General features: G+C 34.6%; 1 protein-coding gene across 4 annotated transcripts in view; it reads left to right on the top strand.

Annotated features, from left to right (window-relative positions):
- Window positions 1–25,759, top strand: part of Abp1 (Actin binding protein 1) — a 282,412-nt gene that overhangs the window by 101,733 nt on the left and 154,920 nt on the right. For all 4 annotated transcript variants that reach the window (XM_090391759.1, XM_090391757.1, XM_090391756.1 and 1 more), the window contains one exon: window positions 2,907–2,984. In XM_090391759.1, the coding sequence (XP_090247885.1) occupies window positions 2,907–2,984 (78 nt within the window). The remainder of the gene's footprint in view (window positions 1–2,906; window positions 2,985–25,759) is intronic.

Genomic DNA, 25,759 nt, shown 5'->3' with positions numbered 1-25,759 from the left:
ACTCCGCAAAGCGTACATTTCACAGCTAGTACACTGACTCATTTCTTTTATACTAGTGTTCTTTGATAATGATGGCGACCCATCATTACTGGCCGCCATTTTCCTTCATACAGGTGCCATAATTATTACGTGCTTTATCAAATAATAAGTTATTAAACTATTATTTGTTAATATTAGTTATTACCTATACTCCAGGAAAGCGATGAAATTAGGGATTTGGTGGTGGTGGTTGTAGTTATGCTCATAGGAATAATGCCAATAAATAGGAAAATTGCCAAGTTAGCTCATAGTTAAGGAAGATCATCCAAATTAAAATGATCTTCCTTGGTTAAGGAAGATCATTTTAATTTGCTTCACAGAACACAAGATTCCTATGACATGAGAGGAATTTGATGTTTTTTTTTGAACACCTGAATGTTGTCGTTGGGGGGGAAGACTATTCCAAAGAGCAGGAAACGAAAGCAGAGGATGAGAAGCTGGTTTGTTTAGTTTGGAGTTGAAGTGTATATTATGTGTGTTGATTGGCAGCCGCTCGTGTTTGTATGTAAGAACAGGAAAGTGGAGGTATGATTGTGGCCCGTTCAGAAGAGCAGTGCCCATGGAAATGTCTATAGAAGAGACAGTGCATCAAAAGTGCATCTGTGGGAAAGTCACTGAGAGAAGGGGGGGGGGTGATTGATTAAGCAAATTTTGTATTTTGGTATACTACTATCAAGCATTCTGAGGGAATCTATAGGTGCACCACCCCAAATATGGGAACAGTATTCTAAGGTTGCATGAATTTGAGTGAAGTGTCTGGAGTTAAGCAGGAAGTAAGTACTGTTTGGAACAGAAAAGAATACCACATTTTTTTGGAAGCTGAAGAAGCTGTGGACCCAATATGTCTATGCCAGGACAGATTAGATGTGAGAGATAACCAAAGGAGAAAATTGTTCCTGGTTGGTAAGAGGAATATTGTCAAAAGTGAAGAAGAGAGTGGCATAATGTTTCTGCCTTGTAATGAGACAGAATTGCATTTTGATGGCATTAAAATTCACCAGATTATTATCACACTACTTAAGAATGGCAAGGAGATCAGTGTTTAAAACATTGGTTAAAGATGATCTTGAGTGAGTTACCTGAGCACTATAATGTTTTGGAAATGAAAAGAACAGTGGAGAGTACTATCATCAGCAAAGTTACGAATAGGATTGGATGTTTGGGAGAGAAGATCATTAATGTATTTAAGGAAGAGTGTACGTGAATCCTTTGGTACATTAGCATTGATTGGGAAATCTGAAAAAGCTTTTAGTACAATAAGAGGAATACCATATGGCCAGGAGACTTGTTAGTATCAAGGCTGCTGAGAACTTTTCTGATTTCCTTCTGGTGAAATTTTAGAGGATGCATACTGTGGATAGTTTGTGGAAGGGTAAGAGGAGCTTTGCTTTGGTTGTTTGTATAAAAGTTGAAAGGAAAAAAAACTGATGCTAAAAGGTTTGTCTTATCTTTGGGAGATGTTGCCATTGTGCCATCAGAATATTTAAGAGAAGTGGAATTATGGAAGGACAGAATTTGTGTCCTACAGCTTTGGCAGACAACAATCAGCAGGCATGCTATCATTAGAAGAGGAGACGAGCTTAATATATTTGGACCTTACGAAGTCCACTTTGAATTTATTGATTTTTTTTTCTCAGTTGCTACAAGCTGAGTGTGAGGCTGGAGTTTTTGACTGGAGCCATTGAATATATGCTGAATTTTTGGTTTGGATTGCATTGGCACAACTGTTGGAGAACCAGTGTTTGGATAAAAGTTGAGGATTTTCAGTGGAGTGGGAAATAAAAGCAATCATTCCAGTGAGAATAATTTCTGTTATTAGATCAGAGCAGATGCTGGGATCAGAAGAGCAGAAATAACAATCAGATCACGAAAACAAGCCATAAACTCTTGAGGGTCATCTAATTGGCACTGTTGTAGTGTCACAGGATACGAGGCTGTGAGTGACTGGGATAAGGCCAATTTTTAACAAAGAAGACACGGGCAGGGTTATAGTCAGACTTGCCAAGAGGAGATCTAACATCAGAAGTGTATTTAGAGGGAGAGCTGGTTAAAAAAAAAAAAAAAAAAAAAGGTCTAAGATGTAGAAGAATGAGGAAATTATCTAAGGATAAACTTAGGGAAATTATCTCACTGCTGGGGTAGTTATGTATGTGATTGACTTTCAGAGATTAGTTACAGGTCACTGAAATTATTGGAGTTTGGATAAGAGTAGAGGAAGTAAATTGAAAGCAATTTCAATAACCTTTTGAAGCTGAAAATATACAGAAGAATTTCTTAAAAGTTAATTTTATGTTTATTTTCGATCTTGAAAATTGGCTGGTGTATATATGATATCCAACTATCCCTACTTTATTAAAGTATAATTTTTTCTGAATTCATTATTTGAAGAAAAAGAGGAGAGCAAGCATTCTTTGACAAGTTTATTTGTTTAAAAACAGATACATTCATGCATTTATTTACATTAATTACACTGCTAGTTTCGTCTAAAACTAGACTTCATCATGTGTGAGATAAACATATAAATACCAGTAACCAATCTAAAGGAATTGGTTTTTTAAAACACAGTCAGAGTTCATTCTTCTGTTTAAACTCTAGCCTTTATTCTCTTTAGTGTTAGATACGTTACTCTGTGTTTTAAAAAACCAATTCTTTAGATTGGTTACTGGCATTTATATGTTTATCTCACACCTGATGAAGTCTAGTTTTAGACAAAACTAGTGGTGTAATTAAAGTTTTTTTTTATTTAAACCTCGGTTCTAGTCATTAAAAAATTTTAAAATATGATATCAAACCAAGTAAATCTTCAATCAAACATATATATATATGCATATGTATATTTATATATATATACTCACTTGTCTCCATAGGGTAGTGTTTACAGAAGGATTCAGCCAACTAGAGAAATTGACCCTATTGAAAGAGAAAAATTTTGGATGAAAGAACAAGTAAGTTTTAAATTTGAATTATATAAATTTTGTATATGTTATATTTCATTATTGTTTATATGGCTTTGGCATCAGGTGCATAGAGAAATTATTTTCTTGGAATGATACCTAATGCAGAGAGTCAGAGAAACTATATCATCTTGGGAGGAATGCTGACAATGTGTATGTAACTACAGCTTGTATTTGTAGACAGGATAGTGATACAAATGTCAGTGAGCATGGTTATGAATTTGCTTAATGAATGGACTACACTTTGGAGTCAGGCATTTTGAGTGGGGGGGGGGGGGGGAGAAAAAGCAAAAGGCCAAGCAGACTATAGATTTCATTATAAGAAAAAAGCAATTGCGTCTATTGCTTTGAATATGTTGTAGCTTAAAATTGTTGGCATTAGTGAAACCTGACTCTGAGAGCGGGATGTCATAACTGGAATCGAGTGCAAAAGGATTTACTTTTAGGAATGTCAGAAGAGATAAGAGAGGAGAAGGGGACGACAACAGATGACTTGAGTCCAGTTAAGTTAAAATCACATGAAAACAATAATAGTAATGTCCTTTGTAGCACTGAGTTTGAGGCTATATGGTGTATCAGAGAAAACTCATAAGAATGAAGAAGTAGTCATTGAGTTGTTGCATGACAACCTTATCAAGCAGCATGTGAAAAAAAACAACTCAAGGATAATCGTAACATTAGGTGTCTCATTTAAAGATGTGACTGTTTTGTCACCAGTTGTTGACATTGATCATGCTGTACTAACCTAACCTGGGAAGTAGCCAACTATATGGATTTTCAATCAGGACAGGTTGTATGCTGAACTAAAAATCTGGAAATTATGACAAACTTAGGAGAATACTATCCTTGATTCCATTGTATCAGTTGTTGAATGGGAAGCAGCAGTGTATTGGAAGCCTCGAAAAGATGCTTTAATTATGTAGTATCTGAATCTGTCACTAGAGTTTTAAGAACAAATAGAATGGGAGTGAAATGGATGTGCAATCTCGTTAAACAAGAGATCTATAAGAAGATGTGGAAGGAATATCATGACAATAAAGAAAGTTAAGAGTACAGTGGTCCCCTGTGTTTTGCTCTTTTGCCATTCCACTCTTTCAGCATGTTTCACCAACATTCCACAAGCTTCTCTCAGTCGATTTCCGTTCAGTGCATTTATAGAAGTCTTGCATGGTGCATTTCTTAGAAATTGTGTGCTGTGTGTGTGTGTCTTATCTTCATGCTTATAATACGGTATTCATACTTATATTTGTGATTATAATGGCATCTAAATGTACTGATATAGCTAATAGAAGCCGTAAGCTTCTCAATTTGTATGAAAAGCTAGTGTAACATCGTTGTTTTTCTATATTTTTCTTTTGTAAATCTCCAATCACTTCCTTAATAAACTTATTTAATTTCCTTCTAAATATCAAAATTTTTATCTTACTTCAAAACTCCAATCAACCACTGCACTCTTTCTATGATTTTTCAAAGCTTATCCTAGAATTAGAATCGTGTGCAAAACTCTCAAACAAAGAAAATGCCTCAAGCTAGAGCCAATTTCTCCCTGATTGAAAATCTGGTATCAAATTCTTTTTGGAACTAAGAGAATTTATTTGTTTCTCTGCGCCATCTTAATTCCTATACAAGATAGAATTTCTTGTCAGAGATATGATTCACAGATTATCATGATTTCCAAAACTATCAGAATTACTGAAGCCCTTACTAATTTACTCTTAACTGCAGTCGTAACCGTTTCCTATCTTAAACTGTCGTGCTTCTTACATATGCAGGTTCTATAATTAAAGTAGGTGGTGCATTGACCTAATTGATCAGACATGTATTTTGGGTTAAAAGACAAAAAAATGTATTCATACTAAATACGATACACGTTAAACAAAATTTAAACTAGTTGAAAGGTCCTCAAAATTAAATAAGCTAAACTAACACACAAGATAAGGTTCACAATAGGTATTTCTCATCAGATGACATATAACAAAATTTCAACCTGCCCATATCCCATTTACTTAATATAAATAAGTAGATTTAGTCTCACTTCCTCCTTAATTAACTTCAATACAATTCATCGACCAAAAATTAACAATAATGCTCGAAACTTTACACCTCTAATACTAAAAAATCTTGTTAAAGGAATAGGTGCTAAAGTCCTGAATTCTGCTTTAACGAGTCCGATTTACAAATTTTACATACAATCGCTCATCCTGGCTTCAAGATAATATACAATAAGACATAAACTCTACTTTACCGGCCTGACGAATTCAATTAGATGATATTTCTCATTCTGTTCCTTTAGACTTTCTTCTGATTGCTTCCTTGTCCTTCGATTCTTTGTCTTGGCCAGTCAATTATCGAGGATAAACAACTGATAACATACAATAAGACATAAACTCTACTTTACCAGCCTGATGAATTCAATTAGACGATATTTCTCATTCTGTTCCTTCAGACTTTCTTCCGATTGCTTCCTTATCCTTCGATTCTTTGTCTTGGCCAGTCGATTATTCTTCGGACACATGCTTCTTTCTAACCTTATGCTCAGGAACTCATCAGACGAAAATGTGCGTTTGGAGCTACTCGATACCTTGGCGTTCACTATTTGTCTCGTCGCATAAAATGCTATGCTTGGACAAGCCCGCTACTTAGCCACATTTTTGCCGCCGAACATCACTTACTCATTCCCGTCACATCGAAGCAACTACCCACGGAAAACCACAGGGGACAGCCAATACCCAAAACCTGGACGAGTTGAAAAATAACTACCAAAAAGAAGCCTCGAACTAGCATTGCTAAAACTTTTATAGGCTCTGCGTTTGTTCTCCCTAATACATCATTGATTTTGCAAACGCCACCCAAGTTTTGCACATCACACCTTCTCTTCTCATTGCATCTTCGCGAGGTTAGTTACATGTGCCTTCGGTTCGTATCGCAATCGCATGCGGTCATGTTATTAATCGGATTACGATTGTTTATGCTGAACTTTGACCTTCTTGTTACAAAGTTGCCTTTACAATACCTCACTTTCTTGTCACTATTCAAGGACCATTTACAATCTTATACATAAAATTTTTACATGAAAAGACTATCAATGCTATATGTATAAAGATTCAACTATTATCTATTTACAAGTCATTCCTTTTTTCAGGAAGATGTTGCATCTCAGTTAAATCCTGAATGAAACTCTGAAAGACAATTTAAGTGTTCATTTCAGATTTAACACTAGCTAATCAAACTTAGTAAAGAAGGCATGTGCATAACTGATATAGGCCGCAAGCTAGGGCATACCTTGTAGAACGTTAATACAGTTGTTAAGAATAAAACCAAAGTATTAGAGGAAATTAAAAATGCTACACTAGTGCATACTATACTAATTTCATTTTACTGTACTTTTGTATATCTTAGTGTGTTATGTAGCTTTCACATGCATTCACCAGTAATATATAGTGTGTTATTTCAATTTTTTTGGTGGCCAAAATGTTTTTGCAAGCTAAATAAAGGCTAGATTTTGCTTTTTGCTGATTTCTGGTTTTCACCAGTACTCTTGTCCCTAACCTGTATTGTATGGAAAGCTAAGTTGAAGTATGAAAAGAAATTGGTTGCACAAGCTAAAGGCAACACAAAAGAATTTTAAAAATTATGCTGCAGGTAAAAGAAAGAACGAATGCAAACAAATATTTTTTTCTTAATGCAGACAGTACCCCACTATCACAAGCAGATGAAGTAGTTTGAATATGAGTGCTCACTTCACCCTAATCTACCTACTACCTGGTGTATAATAACAGTGCTACCACTGGATGAAAAGAGAGAGAGAGGTACATGAAAAGGAGGCTCTAGAGCTTTGTAACCTGGATAACAATTTGGCAGTCGGGACAGATGGGATATTATCATGTCTACTAAAAGAATGTTCAGTTGAATTGACTAGGCCCTTGACATGTTTGTATAATTTGAGTCAGCTCATGAAAGATAACATAGGAATGGAAAGATTATATGATAATCTCATTTCACAAGGGTGGTACAAAGACTGATGTGTCTTAACTGTCTATCAGTATCTCTGGAGTAATTAAGATTTTATAGAAGGTGGTAAGAACTTACATACAGGGATGGATAGACAAACAAGATAATTTGCAAGGAACAGCATGGGTTTACTAATGGGAGGTTATAGCTGAGTTGGATTGAGGGAATGGATACACTGTGATACTGTTGGACCTTACTAAGGCATTTGATAGGATATCATATGAAAGGCTGTTGTATAAACTACATAATATGCCATTGGAATATAAACTATTATCTTGGATAATAGTTTATATTCCAATATAAATTAGGTGTCACATGTGAATCTTCCAGATCTATGGTGGCCAGTGGTCTGCCCCAGGGAACAGTACTTAGACCATTGATGGTACTTCCATTAATGATATTGTAAAAGGGCTGACAGGAGATCTTGAATTATTTACCGATGATGCAAAGAGAAGCAGGGTAATCAGAGATTCTATAGATACATTTGCAGGGTGATTTTAATAGGTTGGAAGTGTGGGCAAATGATAATGGTTATCAATTCGATGTTAGTAAGTGTAAGGTTATGTTGGTGTGATGTGATATCCAACAGCATGTCACATTGGAGCGATTATGCTTGCAATAACTGACACGGCTAGAGATCTTGGAGTTATAGTGGATAGAAAGTTGAAGTTCAAAAGTCGCATAACAAAAATTGCAAATACAACTTGGAGGATAATTATGATATTGAAACAGAGTAACATGGATATGGAAGTATTGATATGAACACACCTGAACTGCTGTGAGCAAATTTAGTCTCCTGTGTTTCAAAAGGATAAAGAAGCAGTGGAAAGACTGCAAAGTCTGTTACAAAGATGATATCAGGATTATGGATTGAGAGTGTATGGACTGCAGACACTGGTAGACAGAAGAAAGAGTAGTGATATGATAGAGGTCTGTAAAGTTTTGCGAGAGTGTTATAGGATATCGATGGATAATTTTTTTCATTATATGGAAAGTTTGAGAGGACAAGGGACATCTTTTGAATTTAAGTTTGCATACAGTTAAGATTTTTAATTAAGCTAGATTTTTGTGTTATAGAACTATGAGTGAGTGAGTGGAACAGTTTGCCTGTTCAAGTATTGGGTGCATCTAGTGTGAATGAGTATAAGAGAAAGTATGATATCTGTTATGGGTGATATATGACCTTCCTCGATGAGGCCTAGACTCCCTAGAGGTGTAATAATAATCATATATATTTGAGTTTATAAGGCCAAAAACCAGAATAAGATGGCAATATTTATTTAAATTAAAAACATAACAGTTCATCCTAATTACATAGTATTTCTTAGGTGTAAACACGCAGACTAGTAGACAAGTAGTAAAAACTAACGAAGGTGACAACCACTGTAGTTATACAAGAGACTGATGTTTTTCAAAATATTTCTAATTGTGTGTTGCATTGTTCAGCACATTGTGCCTGTTTACACATTCGCGCACATGTGTTTGGCTAATGATGGCTACGATGTATTCTGTCAAATTAATACTTCGGTTTATATTTAGATGTTTTGGATCTAATGTTATTTTCTAAGGATTCCCGAATTTTCCTCTCGATTATGTCATAGCAACAGTGTAATAGTTCAGATTTATCCTATAACACTTGATGTCTCATTGCCGAAGCATTTTGTGGGTTAGTTGAAGAGAGTACATGTGATGAGAAAGCTGAGGCCTCACTCCTGTGGTATTCATTATCTCTAATGTGTTCTATGCATTGCTCAATAGATTTTTTTCTGTCTGTTCATAGTAAGATGACCTGGATATTTAAATGGATTATGTCAAGGTTTAGCACATCAGAGTAGTGATCTCATTTTGATAAAGGGGACGAATACTGTTTTGATTGCATGTTAAGTATTTTTTGCTAGTTTTATGGAAATAGAGCTAATATATAGAAGCGTGATGAAGCCTCTGTTTTCCTCTTTATTAGAAATATCTCTAATCTTGTGTCGTTAAGTAGTCTAGAGATAATGTGGTCATTATAGCCATTTTGAAGAAAAATGTGTATTAAATGTTGGAATTATTTAGCTAATTCATCCTTGTCAGTAATGAGCCAGTGGGCACTTGAGAAAGCTGAGGCCTCACTCCTATGGTATTCAATATCTCTAATGTGTTCAAATCTTGCTCTTAGTGTGGAAATAATACCCAATTTTTGAGGTCTGTAACGATGGGAAGAGGCATGTAGATATCTGTCAAAGTGCGTAGACATCTTAAATATAGACACACTTAATTTACCCAATTCCTTAGTTAATCGAAGATCCATAAATGAGCATGAACCATTAGATTCTAATTTGTAGGATCGATTGAGGTATTCATGAAAAGCAGAAGTGAAGGTAGTCCATGGTTCCAGACTAAGAATATATTGGCAATATACCTTTTCCATAATTTTGGTTTATGATGGTATTCTTCTAGGATCTTTTTTTTTTTTTTTTTTTGACTCTTTCCATAGAAAGAATTGCTAAAACTGGCCCAAGAGGCTAGACCAGAGTTCTGTTTTTATATTGCATTTTTATATTTGAAATATCCTGATGAGATAAAATGTTTAAGGACTGCCATAACCTTCTTTGAGAATTTATCTTGTAGCAGTAAAAGGAGATCCATGGTAGGAACATTAATAAACAGATTTACTATATCAGAGCTTGCTAAATGTCATGCTCATCAAGGATAATGTTGCTGATGTAGTAAACAAAATGCTGTTTTACTGTTCATCTACTAATTTGCATGTTTTGTTTAAACCTGAAGAAATCCTATGTAATTACGATGAAATGTCACATTTTTAATTAAAATAATTGTTGCCACCTTATTCCAATTTTCTGCCTTATAAACTCTTAATTACATATTCATGAATCCTCAAAATCATGCTTATATATCACTCCCAAGATTCATGGCCTATAACAAATAAATGCCATGTGTGGGCTGGGGTTAAAAAATAAATGTGTTAGGTTAGTAGTAGTAATATACAGGGTGTTCGAGATAAATTTGACAGTTTCGTAAGGAAAAAGAAAATCTTCTTTGTATCTATTAAATTTAATGAATTAACAAAAAACATTACAGGCAGAGTTAATTACAATACTATCAACAAGATTTACTCAAAATAACCACCATTAGCATCGATCACAGCTTCAATCCTGCTTCGGAACCTCGAACAAGCTGATGCTACAGTCTCCCTGGGAAGGTCCGCAAAAACTGTTTTAATTTTATCCATTAACTGGGCTTTTGTATTACTGGAAGTGCGATTGGTGTCTTTTTCAACTGCGCCCCATACAAAATAATCCATGGGGTTAAGGTCTGGGGAGTTTGGAGGCCAAACATTTGGACTGGTGAAGTCGTAGAAATTTTCAGACAACCATTTTTGACTTTTCCCAGAGGTGTGGCAAGGGGCCGAATCCTGCTGCCATACATACGGCCTACCATTGGCTACCCTTGTTATCCAGGGCTTGACTACAGTGTTTAGCAACTCCACGTAGCCATCTGAAGTCAACCTGAGGCCCTCTTGGAAAAAATGCAGAGGCATCACATTGCCTTCAGAGGATACACATCCGAAAACCATCACAGTTTGGGGAAATTTAGTCTGCATTACACGAGGAATGTCCTTTGTACTGTATGCAAGCCATCTGTTATTCTGCGTGTTGTGTTTTTGATCCTGGCAAAAGTTTTTCTCATCGGAAAAGAACCAGATTGTTTGTGGTTCCGCAGGATGTTTCACTTTGCTTAGAAGTTTCTTCGCGTTTATCAAACGTTTTTCACGGGCCTTTTCTGTAAGCAGCTGACCTTTGCGGCGCTTGTATGAGTAGTAGCGGAGGTCTTCATTGAGTGCAAGCTTCATAGTAGAGGCTGCAACATTCATTTCACGTGACAAAGCCCGAATTCCAATGCCAGGGATCTTCAACACCTGTTCCTGCAGATTTGTGAGGAATTCTGCTGTACGAACGCAATCAGATCGTCTGCTAGGGATCTTTCTTCTTGCTACATCCTCGTAGTCACCATTGCAAGTCTCTAGTTCATGCCTGATTGTTTTTACTGTATTCAGGGAGCATTGGGCAGCAGTCGAAATATCCTTATTTTGATGGCCGGCACGAATCATCATGATACAAGTTATTCTCTTCCATGATTCAGGTGGGTTCCAGCTATCCATCCTTTCTGACATCTTGTATATGAATGAAGAAGGGTCCAACCTTTTAAATGAAGAGAAGTGTGTGTTAATACATGTAACTTACGGAAAAATATAATTAATTATAAATATGTCAAATTTATCCCGAACACCCTGTATAATAGTGATTACTACTTAGTAGTAATAATAATAATAAGCAGTGTGTTAGTAATAACAGAGTAGTAATAACTTCCATGGAATGATAAGATTTCATTCTAGATCTTATCAACTGGTAACATTTGTCATATTTTATTTTAAATACACTCACTCCACAACATGACATTGCCTGGTATCTTCATGAAGTCAGAAACTCATCATAGGAGATCCACACTTACCTCAATGCAGACAATATCTATCACATCTCTACTTAAACTCATTCACTGTTTGGGCACTCGCAACTAATTCTGACAATTCATTGCACTCATCACTCTCTCCAAACAAAAAATCTAGTCCACACCCTGTTCTCTCTCTCTATTTATTATACATTGATAATTTTCTTTGTGTTGATCTTATACATTCCTTTAATAACTTAAGTTTCTATTATGTCCTCTCTTTTCTGCCTGTCAACTGAACTTTGTAATCCACACACCTTCAACCTATCATCATCATCTTTTCAACCACAGACCTGTCACCAACTTGGTCACTTTTCTGTGAATCCTCTCCACTATCTCCTGTATCTCAAGAAATCCAAATGACCAATTCTGTGTACAGTAGTCAAGATGCAACCAAATCATAGCCTTATATAATCCTTTGAGCCATTTTCCGACTTCTGCAGTATGCCATCTACCATTACCCCCCCCCCCCCCCCACACACACACAAGTCCTCAGCCTCATCGGTTTTCCTGCAATTGCAATGTGATACCATCAGTGTGATACACACAGTATGTAACATTTTTCACCCAAATTGACAACAATTATCTTTTGCCTACACTGTCAATTTATTTAAATCACCCTGGAGGATATCTACATCACCTTTGTCAGTTATTATGCTTTCCAATTTTGCATCATCAGATAAAACAGTTGAATACCCATTTAAATATTTCCTATATCATTACTGTACAAATTAAAGAGTAGTGGCTCAAGTACAGAACCCTGAAGTACTTCACTAGTCAACTTCATTTGCCTAGCTTCCACCCAACCATTACTACTGTCTGGTGTCTGTTTGTCACCTCACCCCTCCATCCATTTCCATTTGCTCCAACTTTTGTAATAGTTTTCCATGCAGTGTTCTACGAAATGCCTTTGATAAGTCAAGCAGTATCATGGTGTAGGTTCTAATTCTTTATCCCTTATCTAATTCTGCTCTCACTAAATTAGTAAGGCAGGGCATAACTTTTACAAAGCCATAATGCCCGCCATAGGCTATTCTATTGTTTTGAAAAGAGATTATTAATTACCATTCATTATGAGATTATCTCTCTTAAGATATTTTTTATTCCGAGTGTTTATTACTATTTACACAAGGGCTCAATTTCGATTGGTGCAATGACTTATAACTGTTTCTTTTAGAATCCAAAAATTCACTGACTCAAGACCAAATACAAAAAATATATACATTTAATAAAACTAAAACAATATATACATTTTAAATAAAATTACATACCTACAAAATAACTGGATCCAAGGCCTTCTAAATAAATATACACTTTAGAGATTTTCTTATCCAAAAATATTAAATCACTCATTCTATTACTGGATTGTTTACATATACTTAATCATGTCTACCAGACTAAAACATCTTGTTTTCACAACAACAAAATGTTCTTAGTTTCTCTCTTAAGGCCTTTTTCCAAAAATATAAAATTTACTTCTTCCTTTCCATTAGGATCCTTTTTTTTCCCCTTGCATAGCACACAATATTATTTCTCCTGTCTCACTGACGTATAAACACTCTTACCTCTTGCAGTTCAATTTGATGCACAATTACTAATTTTTGTACTGGAGGAAAAAAAAGTTTCTTCTGCTGCTTCAAAAACAACATATCTAAGTTGAGCTAATTCCGTCGACTTTTCTTGTAGAAATAACAAATATATCCGGCGTCCTTAAGACAGATGAAACTTTCCAATCGGCGTTTCCTCGAACATTCTTTGAAACATAGACTGCAATATCTTCTTTTATTTACTAATTACTTGTTGAGAGTCTCAACTCCTCCAGTTTAAAGACTCACAGTTTTACTATTCCTTTTCAGAAGCTACTATTAATATTCTTCTGACTGTCACATAAAACTAATAAACTTAATAAGAACGAAATTCCTCTGGTTGGCATTATTGAACTTCCATTAGCTCTCTCTCTTGTTTTTCTTGTTACTTCGATATCGAATGCTCTCTCTCTCAGCTGTCAATCACATATCAAACTCCCCGGCGAGCTTGCACATTCCATATAAAACGGCATGAGAGAAGTTGCATATAATGGCTGACATGTCTCCGTTAGCGTAATGAGAATGTCTTTATAAAACATAGGGGTGCTTAAGGGACAAAGCTCTATAACTGAGAGGAGACCTCCAGATAGCCTTTAAAGGAATGCAGAGAACCGACCAGGGCTTCTGACCTAATGTCCAATCCTCACCTTCTCGTGGTGCACCCTGCTGGATATCTACCTGGATACTGAACGAAAGAGGATGGGCTGGCAATTTGGGATTTAGCCGACCAAATTGTATTCTTATTGGTTAAACCAAAATACAAAATGATGGTACAACATGACAAAATTTCATGCCGGCTGGGGTATTGCTCGGTTAAACAAGGCCCCCCGTTGTTTTTGCCAGGGAACCAGGGCGAACAGCGAAAAGTCAGCTACTGGAACAAATCTGAAAACACACCCCAACTCAACATCACCAGAGTTAAAGATCGCTACTATCAACATAAGAAGCCTGAATGGCAAAGAAATGGAGCTAGCTGAGGAATTAGATAAGTACCAGATCAACATAATATGGGTGACTGAAACAAAAAAGACAAAAACTGGTGAGATCTTTCTAAGCAATAAATACAAAATGTTATATTCAGGCAAAGACAATCAAGGAAAAGAAGGAGAAGCTGTAGTATTCAACACAAAATACTAGACTAATCTTCTTGAATGGCAGGCAGTCTCAAGTAGAGTAATGTGGGCAAATATGAGAATGGGGAATTGGACAGTGAGACTTATTTGGGCCTATGGTCCCACAGAAGGTTCTATTAAGAAGTAGAGGAATTTTTTGAGGCTTTAGAAAAAGCAACTGACACAATGAAAAAGGAAAAGTTGGTCCTTGTTGGGGATCTAAATAGCAGAGTAGGAAATGATTGTCAGACATACAAAAATGTTTTGGGAAAATTTGGAGAAAAGATCAAAGTTAATAATAATGGCAGATACCTGTTGGATTTCTGCTCAGGACTTGGACTGGGTATTACTAACACCATGTTCCAACATAAAAATGTGCACAAATTCACATGGAGAGAAGAGGCAAGGAATAAGAAAAGTCTCATTGACGATGTTATTGTTGATAGTGATGTTTTCTCCCTGGTGCAGGACACCAGAGTGTACAGAGGATTTGAAATTGGAAGTGATCACTATTTAGTCATGAGCAGGATGAAATTGAATTTCATATTGAAAAGAATAACATGTAAGAAAGTTTTAAAGCGAATAAAAGTTGAGCAGCTCTCAGATGTGAACTGTAGACTAAAATATACAAAGATTATTGAAGATAAAATGAAGGAGATTGAGAATAGGAAACAAACCTTGGAGATTCAGTGGCAAACCTTGAAGAAAACCCTGATTGATTCAGCCAGAGAGGCATATGGTGAGGTTGTCTGCAAGGATAGAAAAATCAGAACTCCATGGTGGACACAGGAAGTAAAAGATGCAGTGAAGGAAAAGAAGAAAGCGAGGGACGAATTCCCAATGATTTTAGTAGAGCTCTAATAGTGCCCATATATAAAAAGGGAAATAAAACTGAATGTGAGAATTACAGAGGTATATTCCTACTGAGTGTTCCTGGTAAGATATATGCAAGTATACTTGAGAAACTGTTGAGAAGAATTGTGGAAGAAAAACTTGGTGAAGAACAAGCTGGATTCAGGCCAAATAGAGGCTGTCAGGATCAGATCTTCACTTTACGATAAACAGTCGAGAAAGCATGGGAATATAACAAAGATCTGTATTTAAGTTTTGTCGATTTGGAAAAGGCATATGACAAGGTGCCAAGAGAGAAGCTATTCAATACGCTACAGTTATATGGTGTCAGTGGGGCATTATATCAAGCAATACTTAGTCTTTATTTGAGTTGTAAGTCAGCAGTTAGAATTGAAGGAAGTACAGGAAGATGGTTTAATGTTAAATGAGGTGTGAGACAAGGATGTACATTATCCCCTCTGTTATTCATTATCTGTATGGATCACATTATGAAGGAAAGTGGTATTAAACATGATATCAAAATTGGAGATGTTAATGTCAGCTTTTTTTGCTTTATGCGGGTGATGTTATACTTCTAAATAAATCCGCTACAAGTCTGCAAGATTCTCTGACTAAATTGAATAACTGTTGTAATAGATATGGTATGAAGGTCAGCAATAAAAAGACAAAGACAATGAAAATAGGCAGAATCATTGAAAATGTCAACTGTGTTATGAATGGAGAACCTGTGGAACAAGTAAAACATTTCAGCTACTTAGGTACGATTTTTAGTGAAGATGGTAAATTAAATATGGAAATAGACAACAGAATCAACAAAGATGGTATGGTAGGAAGTCAATTGAATAAATTCATATGGAATAAGAGAGAAATTAGTCGGAACACTAAATTAACTGTATACAAGACAGTGTTCAAACCAGTTTTAACTTATGGATCTGAGAGCTGGGTCAGAAGTAAAACACTTGCCCAAAGACTAGAGACCGCAGATATGAGAGTCCTGAGATAGATCAGAGGCGTGAACAGATGTCATCAATGGCAGTATCATATTAAAAATGAGGATATTAGTAAAGAACTTGACATTGTCAGCATCCAGGAATGCGTTAGCAGAGCTAATCTCAGGTGGTATAGTCACTTAAACAGAATGGGCGAGGAACGATTAGCAAAACAAGTGTTCTCTGCCAGGTTGGCAGGAAAACAACCCAGAAGAAGACCAAGATATAGGTGGATTGATACTGTACAAAGTGCGTTAGACAATAGAAATATGAGATCTGATGATGTTGGAGTCTTGACAAATAACAGACTGATTTGGAGGAAAATTGTAGATAGGAAGTTAGTAATGATGTAAATTTTTCATGTAGTACTATCATATCCTGTACACTCCTTGAGGGTACATGGCAGGAATTTGATGATGATGATGATTATAAAACATAACACTTAATAATTTTAAACTATAATAAAATTTCTGAAAGTAACACGACTGTCCAAATCCAGTAAGTGCATAATTTTTTTAAATGCTTTACATTTCATTTTGACAAAATAACATCAATAACAAGAACATTGCAAGTGCTTCCAATACGTGTTATTGAAACCAAAACTAATAATATACTGATATAAACAATTTGTAAATATATTCATCATTTTAAATTATGATTATTTTTACATCAGTTTCTCTTATTTTTTTTTTTTTAATTCTAAATATTTGACTTATATCTAACAAAACTTTTAATGCTTATTCCTATATCTTAAATAATAATGTGATTCTTGTTGATCATTATTTAAAATCTCGGAATGGATATTAGTTTCAGAATTATTTGATGCCAGAGATAATTGGGGATTTACATCTTCCAATTCATTATATTTACAAATTTCATTTCTGTATTTTTCAAATATTTCACTTAAATTATTTGAATTATGTTCTGAATTTACAGAATCATCACTATCAGAATCAAATTCTACAGGCTGAGATTCTTTATCTTCACTAACTAAATTAGAAGTATTTTCACATTCCTCTGGTTTATTTAACTCTAAGTTAATTAACCTGTGATACTCTGTCACTATTTCATCCATATTGGATTCTTTTTGATTATCACTCTGATGCACATTATGAAACTTATGTACCCTAGGGTTTCTGGAATTTCTTGCATTAGGTTTTGTTTTACCTGAATTTTTTAAATTTTCTTCCTTGCTGTGTATTTAAATTACGAGGTTTGAAACCATTCCCTTTCCTACTATCTGATTGTGAATGAGATAGATGATTATTATCACGAAAACAACCCTCATCTTTCAATATTTTATTCATGTTGTCTCCTACCGTAATTAAATTTCTACTTCCTAAAAAAGTACCTTTTTAGCCTATCAGAGTATACGTTTATAATTTGACTAGGATTTCTGACATCTTGAATCTTAAAATTCACAGGAGAAAATTGGTCTAAAATTCTATTGGCCTGAAGCTTTCCTTCCTAATTTCCCTACCCTTTTTATACTAGATTTATTATCTAACAATACTTAACTGCCAGCAAAGGTTGGTCAGTTGGTAGTCTCCGCTACTAATAGCTGACGCAAAAAAGTTAAGCAAGTTTGAGTGCGGTTAGTAATTGGAAGTGGAGCAATAGTTCGATGCTGTTGGCACACTTTCCCCCGATGAGTCTTTAGACTCCTTGGAGGTGTCACATAATAATAATAATAAATCTCCTGGTGCAAATGACTTATACCTTCTGAAACGATTAATATACTGTCTGATTTTCTGTGAACTTAATTTACTTATTTCACCCACTAACCTATGAGTAGTTGGAAATTTATCTACTACTGTTTCCAGATACTGATTCATGTCATTGTATCCTGTATTAAGAATGACTGAAACAAGTTCATTAGGAAAAATTGGATTATAGCCATATAAAGCAAAAGATGGTTTTTCTTTGATAGCAGAAGAAACAGATCTGCATGCAAATAATGCTTGAGAAAGATGTGTCCCAATCATTCATTTTAGTGTTTGTCAGATTGGAAAGTATTTGCTTTGTATTTTTATTCAGCCTTTCACACATACCATTGCACTGTGGATGGTAAGGTGTAGTAAAAATCTCCTTAACACTGAGTAATTTACAGAATTGTAACAGCAATTCAGATGTAAAATTTGGTCCTTGATCTGAATGTAAGGTCTGAGGAGTTCCGTATCTGCAAATTATCATATGCAAGAACTTTCTTGCAATAGTCTTTGCAGTTTGATCCTTCATTGAAACTGCTTCAGGAAATCTAGTTAGCATATCTATGGTTACTAGAATATACTTATTGCCTTTTTTAGTAGTTGGCAGTGGACCTGCTACATCAACATCTTGAAAAAGGTCTCATTGGGATTGGAAATGGCTGTAGTGGAGCTTTTCCTCTGAAAGGGAATCTTATTTGGAACTTATGGCATGATTTAACATATGTAAGTATGTCACTCTTTCATACCTTTCCAGATGTAACGATCCTTTATTCTTTCTCCTCAAGTTCTAGAAAATCTTTGGTGTCCTGCTAAGTCAGAATCATGGAAAGTGTACATAATCCAAGGAATTATTTGAGTTGGTGCCAATATTTTCGCTTTCAACCTTCCTTCTTCTATTTGTCTAGATAAGAGTAATCCACCTTTATCTAAATATAAGTTTTCCAGGTTTATGAATGTATGCAATTGAGTTTCACTTCTCAATACTGCTTCATAAATAGTTTTGAGTATGGGATCATCTTTCTGAGCTTGGATAAACCCATCCTTTTCCCAAATTTGTTAACTAGGTTCCTTATTCTTTAGAGTCTCAATATTAAACACTTGATCATTATCATCAGTGTGTTTAAAAACTTCAGGAGGCTGCTCTAATTTTTCTTTGTCACCTGATGTCCTGTCCAAACAGTATTCTAGTCCACACAAGGACACTGTACCATCAACAAAATTACATGCAAAAGCATGATGTTTCAGAAAATCAATTCCAAATATTACTTGTACATTTGGATTAGAGGATTCTGGAAGAACTATTAATGGATGACAGATTAAGGAATTGAAATAAGAGCATTTATTTGCTTATCAAATATACCCTTTAGCTTAATTGGATAACTTAAAAGTGAAATGTCATTTGGAATGAAAGTTTTAATTTTGCTAAACAAACTATAAGAAATGAGTGAAATATGTGCACCTCTGTCAAGTAAGATTTCACTAGGGCACAATTTCAATAAATGACACATTAGAACTGTCAAAGGATTATCTCGATTGGCATAAGGAGCTAATGCTACATCAAACTCTCTTTTAAGGTTTTGAGCTGCCTTTAGCTTTACCTATGTCTAACGAGTAGTTTGGCATTTCTCTCCTTGCCAATATATTAGAATAATAATTATTTTCAAAATTTCCTTTATTCTCAGATTTCTTACATTGAAAACAAAGTTTATCCCTAACATGACAGGCAGTCTTTAGCAAAATTGCTGAATTTTGGTATTGTTTTATTGCATCTAAAACATTTTGGAACATATCTCCTTTGATTTATTGCATCTAAAACATTTTGGAACATATCTCCTTTGAGATGTTTTATTCCTGTCAATACCATTAGAATTGCAAGAGAAAGATTGATTATCTGTAGGATTCTTGAATATTGTTAAATCAGATATCATCTTAAACAGAAGTTCCTGTCCTTTCATTATTGGTCTCTGCTGTCTTTCTATCTCTTCACTAAGAAATGTTTTTAATTCCTCTATTTTTCCCAAATCATATAACTTTATCTTGGACTCAGATTCTGAAATATCTTCAGTGAAATTCACAGAATTTTCCTTAGACTGTTTCTTTTTATTAGTACCTTTTAATTTTTGGAACTTCCCTTCTCTCACTTTATCTGTAGCCACTATGTTAAGAGAATGAGTTTCATTATACTGAAAAGAGTTTAGCTGTTTATTGTTGGTGGAATGAAATATATCTCTAAGTCTCTCTTCCTTTTCCATAACAAGTTGAAAACATTGCTCAAGATTTTTAACCTTTTTTTTTTGTATGCTGTTTCTTTCAAATTATCTTTAAGGCCATGCCTAAATTGATTAAACAGCAACCATTCTAAGGGGGATTTTTCTTCAGATGAAACAATAAATTTATGAGCAATGCTCCAAAGTCTGTGGTAATATTCTAAAACAGACTCCCAATTACCTTGAATGCACTGGTGAATTTTCCAAAAGTTAGGCCCGCACTTGAAAATTCAGATATTAGCAAACTTAAATGTTGCATAACTGTCAGTGTCTCTCAATAAAGGAAATGTTTAAGAATGTTTTGGCTTTGCCCAATAATTTATTACGAAGTGTAACTAACAAATGGAAATCTGACCATTTTTCCAAATCTCTAATTTTTTCAGCATATCTAAAAAATGTTTCTATGCTTTCATTACTATCACCTGAGAATGAAGGTATTACAAAGGTTGGATTAATTAATTAAAAAAATTCCTCATCTTTAACTGAAGAAACTTAACAACTAGAATTACTATTTCCTGTAGTTGTTTTACTTGAGTCAAGATTTAAGTCAAGATTTTTTTTAAGTGAGTCAAGATTTTTTTAACCAGTCCTGTAAGTCGACTGTGCCATTTGTTTAGAGAAGAGATTATTAATCTCCATTTGTTTTGAGATTATCTCTGTAAGATTGTTTTCATACACTGAATGTTTATTATTATTTACACAAGGGTTCAATTCCGATTGGTGCAATGACTTATAACTGTTTCTTTTAGAATCTGAAAATTCACTGACTCAAGACCAAATACAAAAAATATACACATTTAATAAAACTAAAACAATACATACATTTTAAATAAATTATGTAACTACAAAATAACTGGATCCAAGGCGTTCTAAATAAATCTACACTTTAGAGACTTTCTTATCCAAAAATATTAAAATCACCTATTCTCTGACTCATTCTATTACTAGGTTGTTTAACATATACTTAATTATGTCTGCCAGACTAAATACCTTGTTTTCACAGCAACAAAATGTTCATAGTCAGTTTCGCTGTTAAGGCCTTTTTCCGAAAATATAAAATTTACTTCTTCCTTTCCATTAGGATCCTTTTTTCCCCCTTATATAGCACACAATATTATTTCTTCTGTCTTACTAACGTATAAATATTCTTACCTCTTTCAGTTCAATTTGAAAACGGTTTACTAATTTTTGTACCAGAAGAAAAAAGTTTCTTCTACTACTTCAAAAACAACACATCTAAGTTGAGCTAATTTCGTCACCCTTTCCAGTAGAAATAACAAATATATCCGGCATCCTTAAGGCAGATGAAACTTTGCAATCAGCATTTTCTCGAACATTCCTTCGGAATATAGACTGCAATATCTTCTTTTATTTACTTATTACTTGCTGACAGGCTCAACTCCTCCAGTTTAAAGACTCACAGTTTTACTATTTCTTTTCGGAACCTACAATTAATATTCTTCTGACTGTCGTGTAAAACTAATAAACTTCATAAGAACAAAATTCCTCCGGTTTGCATTCTTAAACTTCCATTAGTTTAAGAATGTTTTTCTCGTTATTTCAATATGGAAAGCTCTCTCTGTCAGCTGTCAATCACGCATCAACCTCCCCAGCGAGTATGCGTACTCCATGTAAAATGGCAAGCGAGAAGTTGCGTATAATGACTGACATGTCTCTGTTAGTGTAATGAGAATGTCTTTATAAAACACAACACTTAACAATTTTAAACTACAATAAAATTTCTTAATGTAATACAACTATCCAAATCCAGTAAGTGCATAAATTTTTTAAATGCTTTACATTTCATTTTGACAAAATAACACCAACAACAGGCACATGGCAAGTGCTTCCAATACGTGTTATGAAACCAATACTAATAATATACTAACATAAACAATTTGTAAAAATATTCATAATTTTAAATTATGATTATTTTTACACTATTTCTATCCATCCACTGCTGCATTTTACTTTTAACCAACTTTTCAATATTAATTGGTCTGTAGTTTGCTGCTTCTGGCTTGGAGCCACCGTCATCTTTATGTAATAGAACTATCTTATCCTCTCAGCTTGTCATAGCTGAGACTTAGATTGAACAATTTAATCAGTCATCATCAAATTCCTGCCATGTACCCTCAAGGGGTGTACAGGATATGATAGTACCAAATGAAAAAAATTATATCATTAATTTCCTATCTACAATTTTCCTCCAAATCAGTCTGTTACTTGTCAATACTCCAACATTATCAGATCTTATATTTCTATCGTCTAAAGCACTTTGTACCATATCAATCCACCTATATTTTGGTCTTCCTCTGGGTCGTTTTCCTGCCAACCTGACAGAGAACACTTATTTTGCTAATCTTTCTTTGCCCATTCTGTTTAAGTGACTATACCACCTGAGATTAGCTCTGCTAACACATTCCTGGATGCTGACAATGTCAAGTTCTTTCCTAATATCCTCATTTTTAATATGATATTGCCATTGATGCCATCTGTTCACGCCTATCATCTTTTAATCTTTCTCAGGACTCTCATATCTGTGGTCTCTAGTCTTTGGTCAAGTGTTTTACTTCTGACCCAGCTCTCAGATCCATAAGTTAAAACTGGTTTGAACACTGTCTTGTATACAGCTAATTTAGTGTTCTGACTAATTTCTCTCTTATTCCATATGAATTTATTCAATTGACTTCCTACCATACCAGCTTTGCTGATTCTGTTGTCTATTTCTATATTTAATTTACCATCTTCAGTAAAAATCGTGCCTAAATAGCTGAAATGTTTTACTTGTTCCACATGTTCTCCATTCACAACACAGTTGACATTTTCAATGATTCTGCCTATTTTCATTGTCTTTGTCTTTTTATTGCTGACCTTCATACCATATCTATTACAACAGCTATTCAATTTAATCAGAGAATCTTGCAGACTTGTAGCAGATTTATTTAGAAGTATAATATTGTCTGCATAAAGCAAAGAGCTGACATTAACATCTCCAATTTTGATATCATGTTTAATACCACTTTCCTTCATAATGTGATCCATATAGATAATGAATAACAGAGGGAATAATGTTCATCCTTGTCTCACACCAGATTTAATATTAAACCATCTTCCTGTACTTCCTTCAATTCTAACTGCTGACTTACAACTCAAATAAAGACTAAGTATTGCTTGATATAATGCCCCACTGACACCATATAACTGTAGCGTATTGAATAGCTTCTCTCTTGGCACCTTGTCATATGCCTTTTCCAAATCGACAATTTAATCAGTGTCACTATCAATTCCTTTGCACATTCAGATAGCACATGGGCCAATGTGTCATCTAGTTCTGCTGTATTTTCATTGATATTTTTCAGTATGCTATGCACCATTTGTTCATCTACCCCAATTCTAACATCAGGACTCTCACAACAGCAAGTGCAAAATCTCTACCTGGTTGGTACATCTTTGCAAAGTGATTGCTGAGCACCTGAACTTTTAGGCTTATGTCACCTTTCTACTATCACTATTGATTAAATTTATTCTTTCATAGTCATTCTTCCTCTTGTTACTTAACGAAACTGTTTTTGGATTTACTTTGCCCTGCTTAGCTAATTTTCTCTCATAATCTGATTTGGCCTTTCTAACCATACTAGTCACCTTTCTTACTTTCACTTTATACTGCTCATGAGTTAACTGATCACCTTTTCTCTTTATATTCACCCCAGAATTGACCATTCAAATTGCTGGTTTGAATTCGTTGTAAGATTTAATGTAATTAATAGAGCACATATAACTAAATATGCCTAATTATTTAAATTAAACTTCTGTTTAATTATTTATATGTACTATATTCATTCTATTAAAGCTTATAACAAGTGCCTCCACAATGTTTTATTTTTTGGCAGATGTTGCTTTATATTCCTATTCATCCACTTAACCCACACTTGATTTTATCCTCCTGACTCTAAGTATACAGTCTGATACTGCTTCTTTCAAACAATCCCTGACTACTTACCATAATTAGCATTCTTTCCGTGTAGCTTCTCATGCCATGGCATTGTTCGAAGATGTCTCCTAACTCATCATCAAATTCCTGACATGTACCCTCAAGGGGTGCACAGGATATTTTGATAGTACTACATGAAAAATTTACATCATTCCTAACTTCCTATCAACAATTTTCCTGCAAATCGGTCTGTTATTTGTCAAGACTCCAACATTATCACAAATCATATATTTCTATTGTCTAAGGCACTTTGTATTGTATCAATACACCTATATATCTTCATCTTCCTCTTGCTCTTTTTCATACCATCCTGGCAGAAAACACTTGTTTTGTTAATCTTTCCGCTCCCATTCTGTTTAAGTGACCATATTACCTGAGATTAACTCTACTAACAATGTCATGCCTTTCCTAATGTTCCCATATTTAATTATATTGCCGTCGATGCCATCTGTTCATATCCCTAATCTTTCTGAGGACTCTCATATCTGTGGTCTCTAGTCTTTGGTCAAGTGTTTTATTTCTAACCGAGCTCTCAGATACATAAGTTGAAATTGGTTTGAACAGTGTCTTGTATACAGCTAATTTATTGTTTTGACTAATTTCTGTCTTATTCCATATAAATGTATTCAGTTGACTTCCTATCATATTGGGCTTTGTTGATTCTGTTGTCTATTTCCATATTTAATTTACCATCTTCACTAAAAATTGTGCCTAAGTAGCTGAAATGCTTTACTTGTTCTCTAGGTTCTCCATTCACGACACAGTTCATATTTTCAATGTTTCTGCCTATTTTCATTGTCTTTGTTTTGTTATTGCTGATTTTCATACCAAATTTATTACAACAGTTATTCAATTTAATCAGAGAAACTTGCAGACTGGTACTGGATTTATTTAAAATTATAACATCATCTGCATAAAATAAAGAGCTAAGATTAACATCTTCAATTTTGATATCAGTTAATACTGCTTTCCTTCATAATGTGATCCATATATATACTGAAGAATAGAGGGGTAATGTACATCTTAGTCTGACACCAGATTTAACATCAAACCATCTTCCTGTACTTCCTTCAGTTCTAACTTCTGACTTATAACTCAAAGACTAATAAGTATTACTATGATATAATGCCCCATTGACACGTATAATTGTACTATTTTGAATTTCTTTTCTCTTGGCACCTTGTCATGTTCCTTTTGTAGGTCAACTAAACTTAAATACAGATCTTTGTTATATTTCCGTGATTTCTCAGCTATTTGTTGTAAAGTGAAAATCTGATCCTGACAGCCTCTATTTGGCCTGAATCCAGCTTGTTCTTCACCAAACTTCCTTTCAACAATCTTTCTCAACCACTTCTCAAATATACTTGCATAAATCTTACCAGGAACACTCAGTAGGGAAATACCTCTGTAATAATCACATTCAGTTTTTATTTCCCTTTTTATATATGAGCACTATGAGAACTCTACACCAATCATCTGGAGTTCTTCCCTCTGTCCAGGCCTTCTCAACTATCCAGTGCAAAATCATTTATATCTCCATACTTGAACATTTCTTGTCTAATATCATCTATTCCTGCTGACTTTCCACATTGACGCTTTTGATTGCTTTTTTCTACCTCAAATATGGATATGAATGCCTGTTGAGTGTTTTTTTACCACTGTGCTGTCAATGCTTGTTTAATTTAGCAATTTTTCGAAGTAATTACTTCATATATCAAGGATATCTTTTCTCAA

The sequence above is a fragment of the Typopeltis vanoorti genome, chromosome 4 (assembly GCF_054136105.1).
Source record: "Typopeltis vanoorti isolate ZY-2024b chromosome 4, IOZ_Tvanoo_1.0, whole genome shotgun sequence".
Classification (NCBI taxonomy): domain Eukaryota; kingdom Metazoa; phylum Arthropoda; class Arachnida; order Uropygi; family Thelyphonidae; genus Typopeltis; species Typopeltis vanoorti.
The sequence above is the reverse complement of the archived record's forward strand: the minus strand, read 5'-3'. Positions and strand labels throughout refer to the sequence as shown.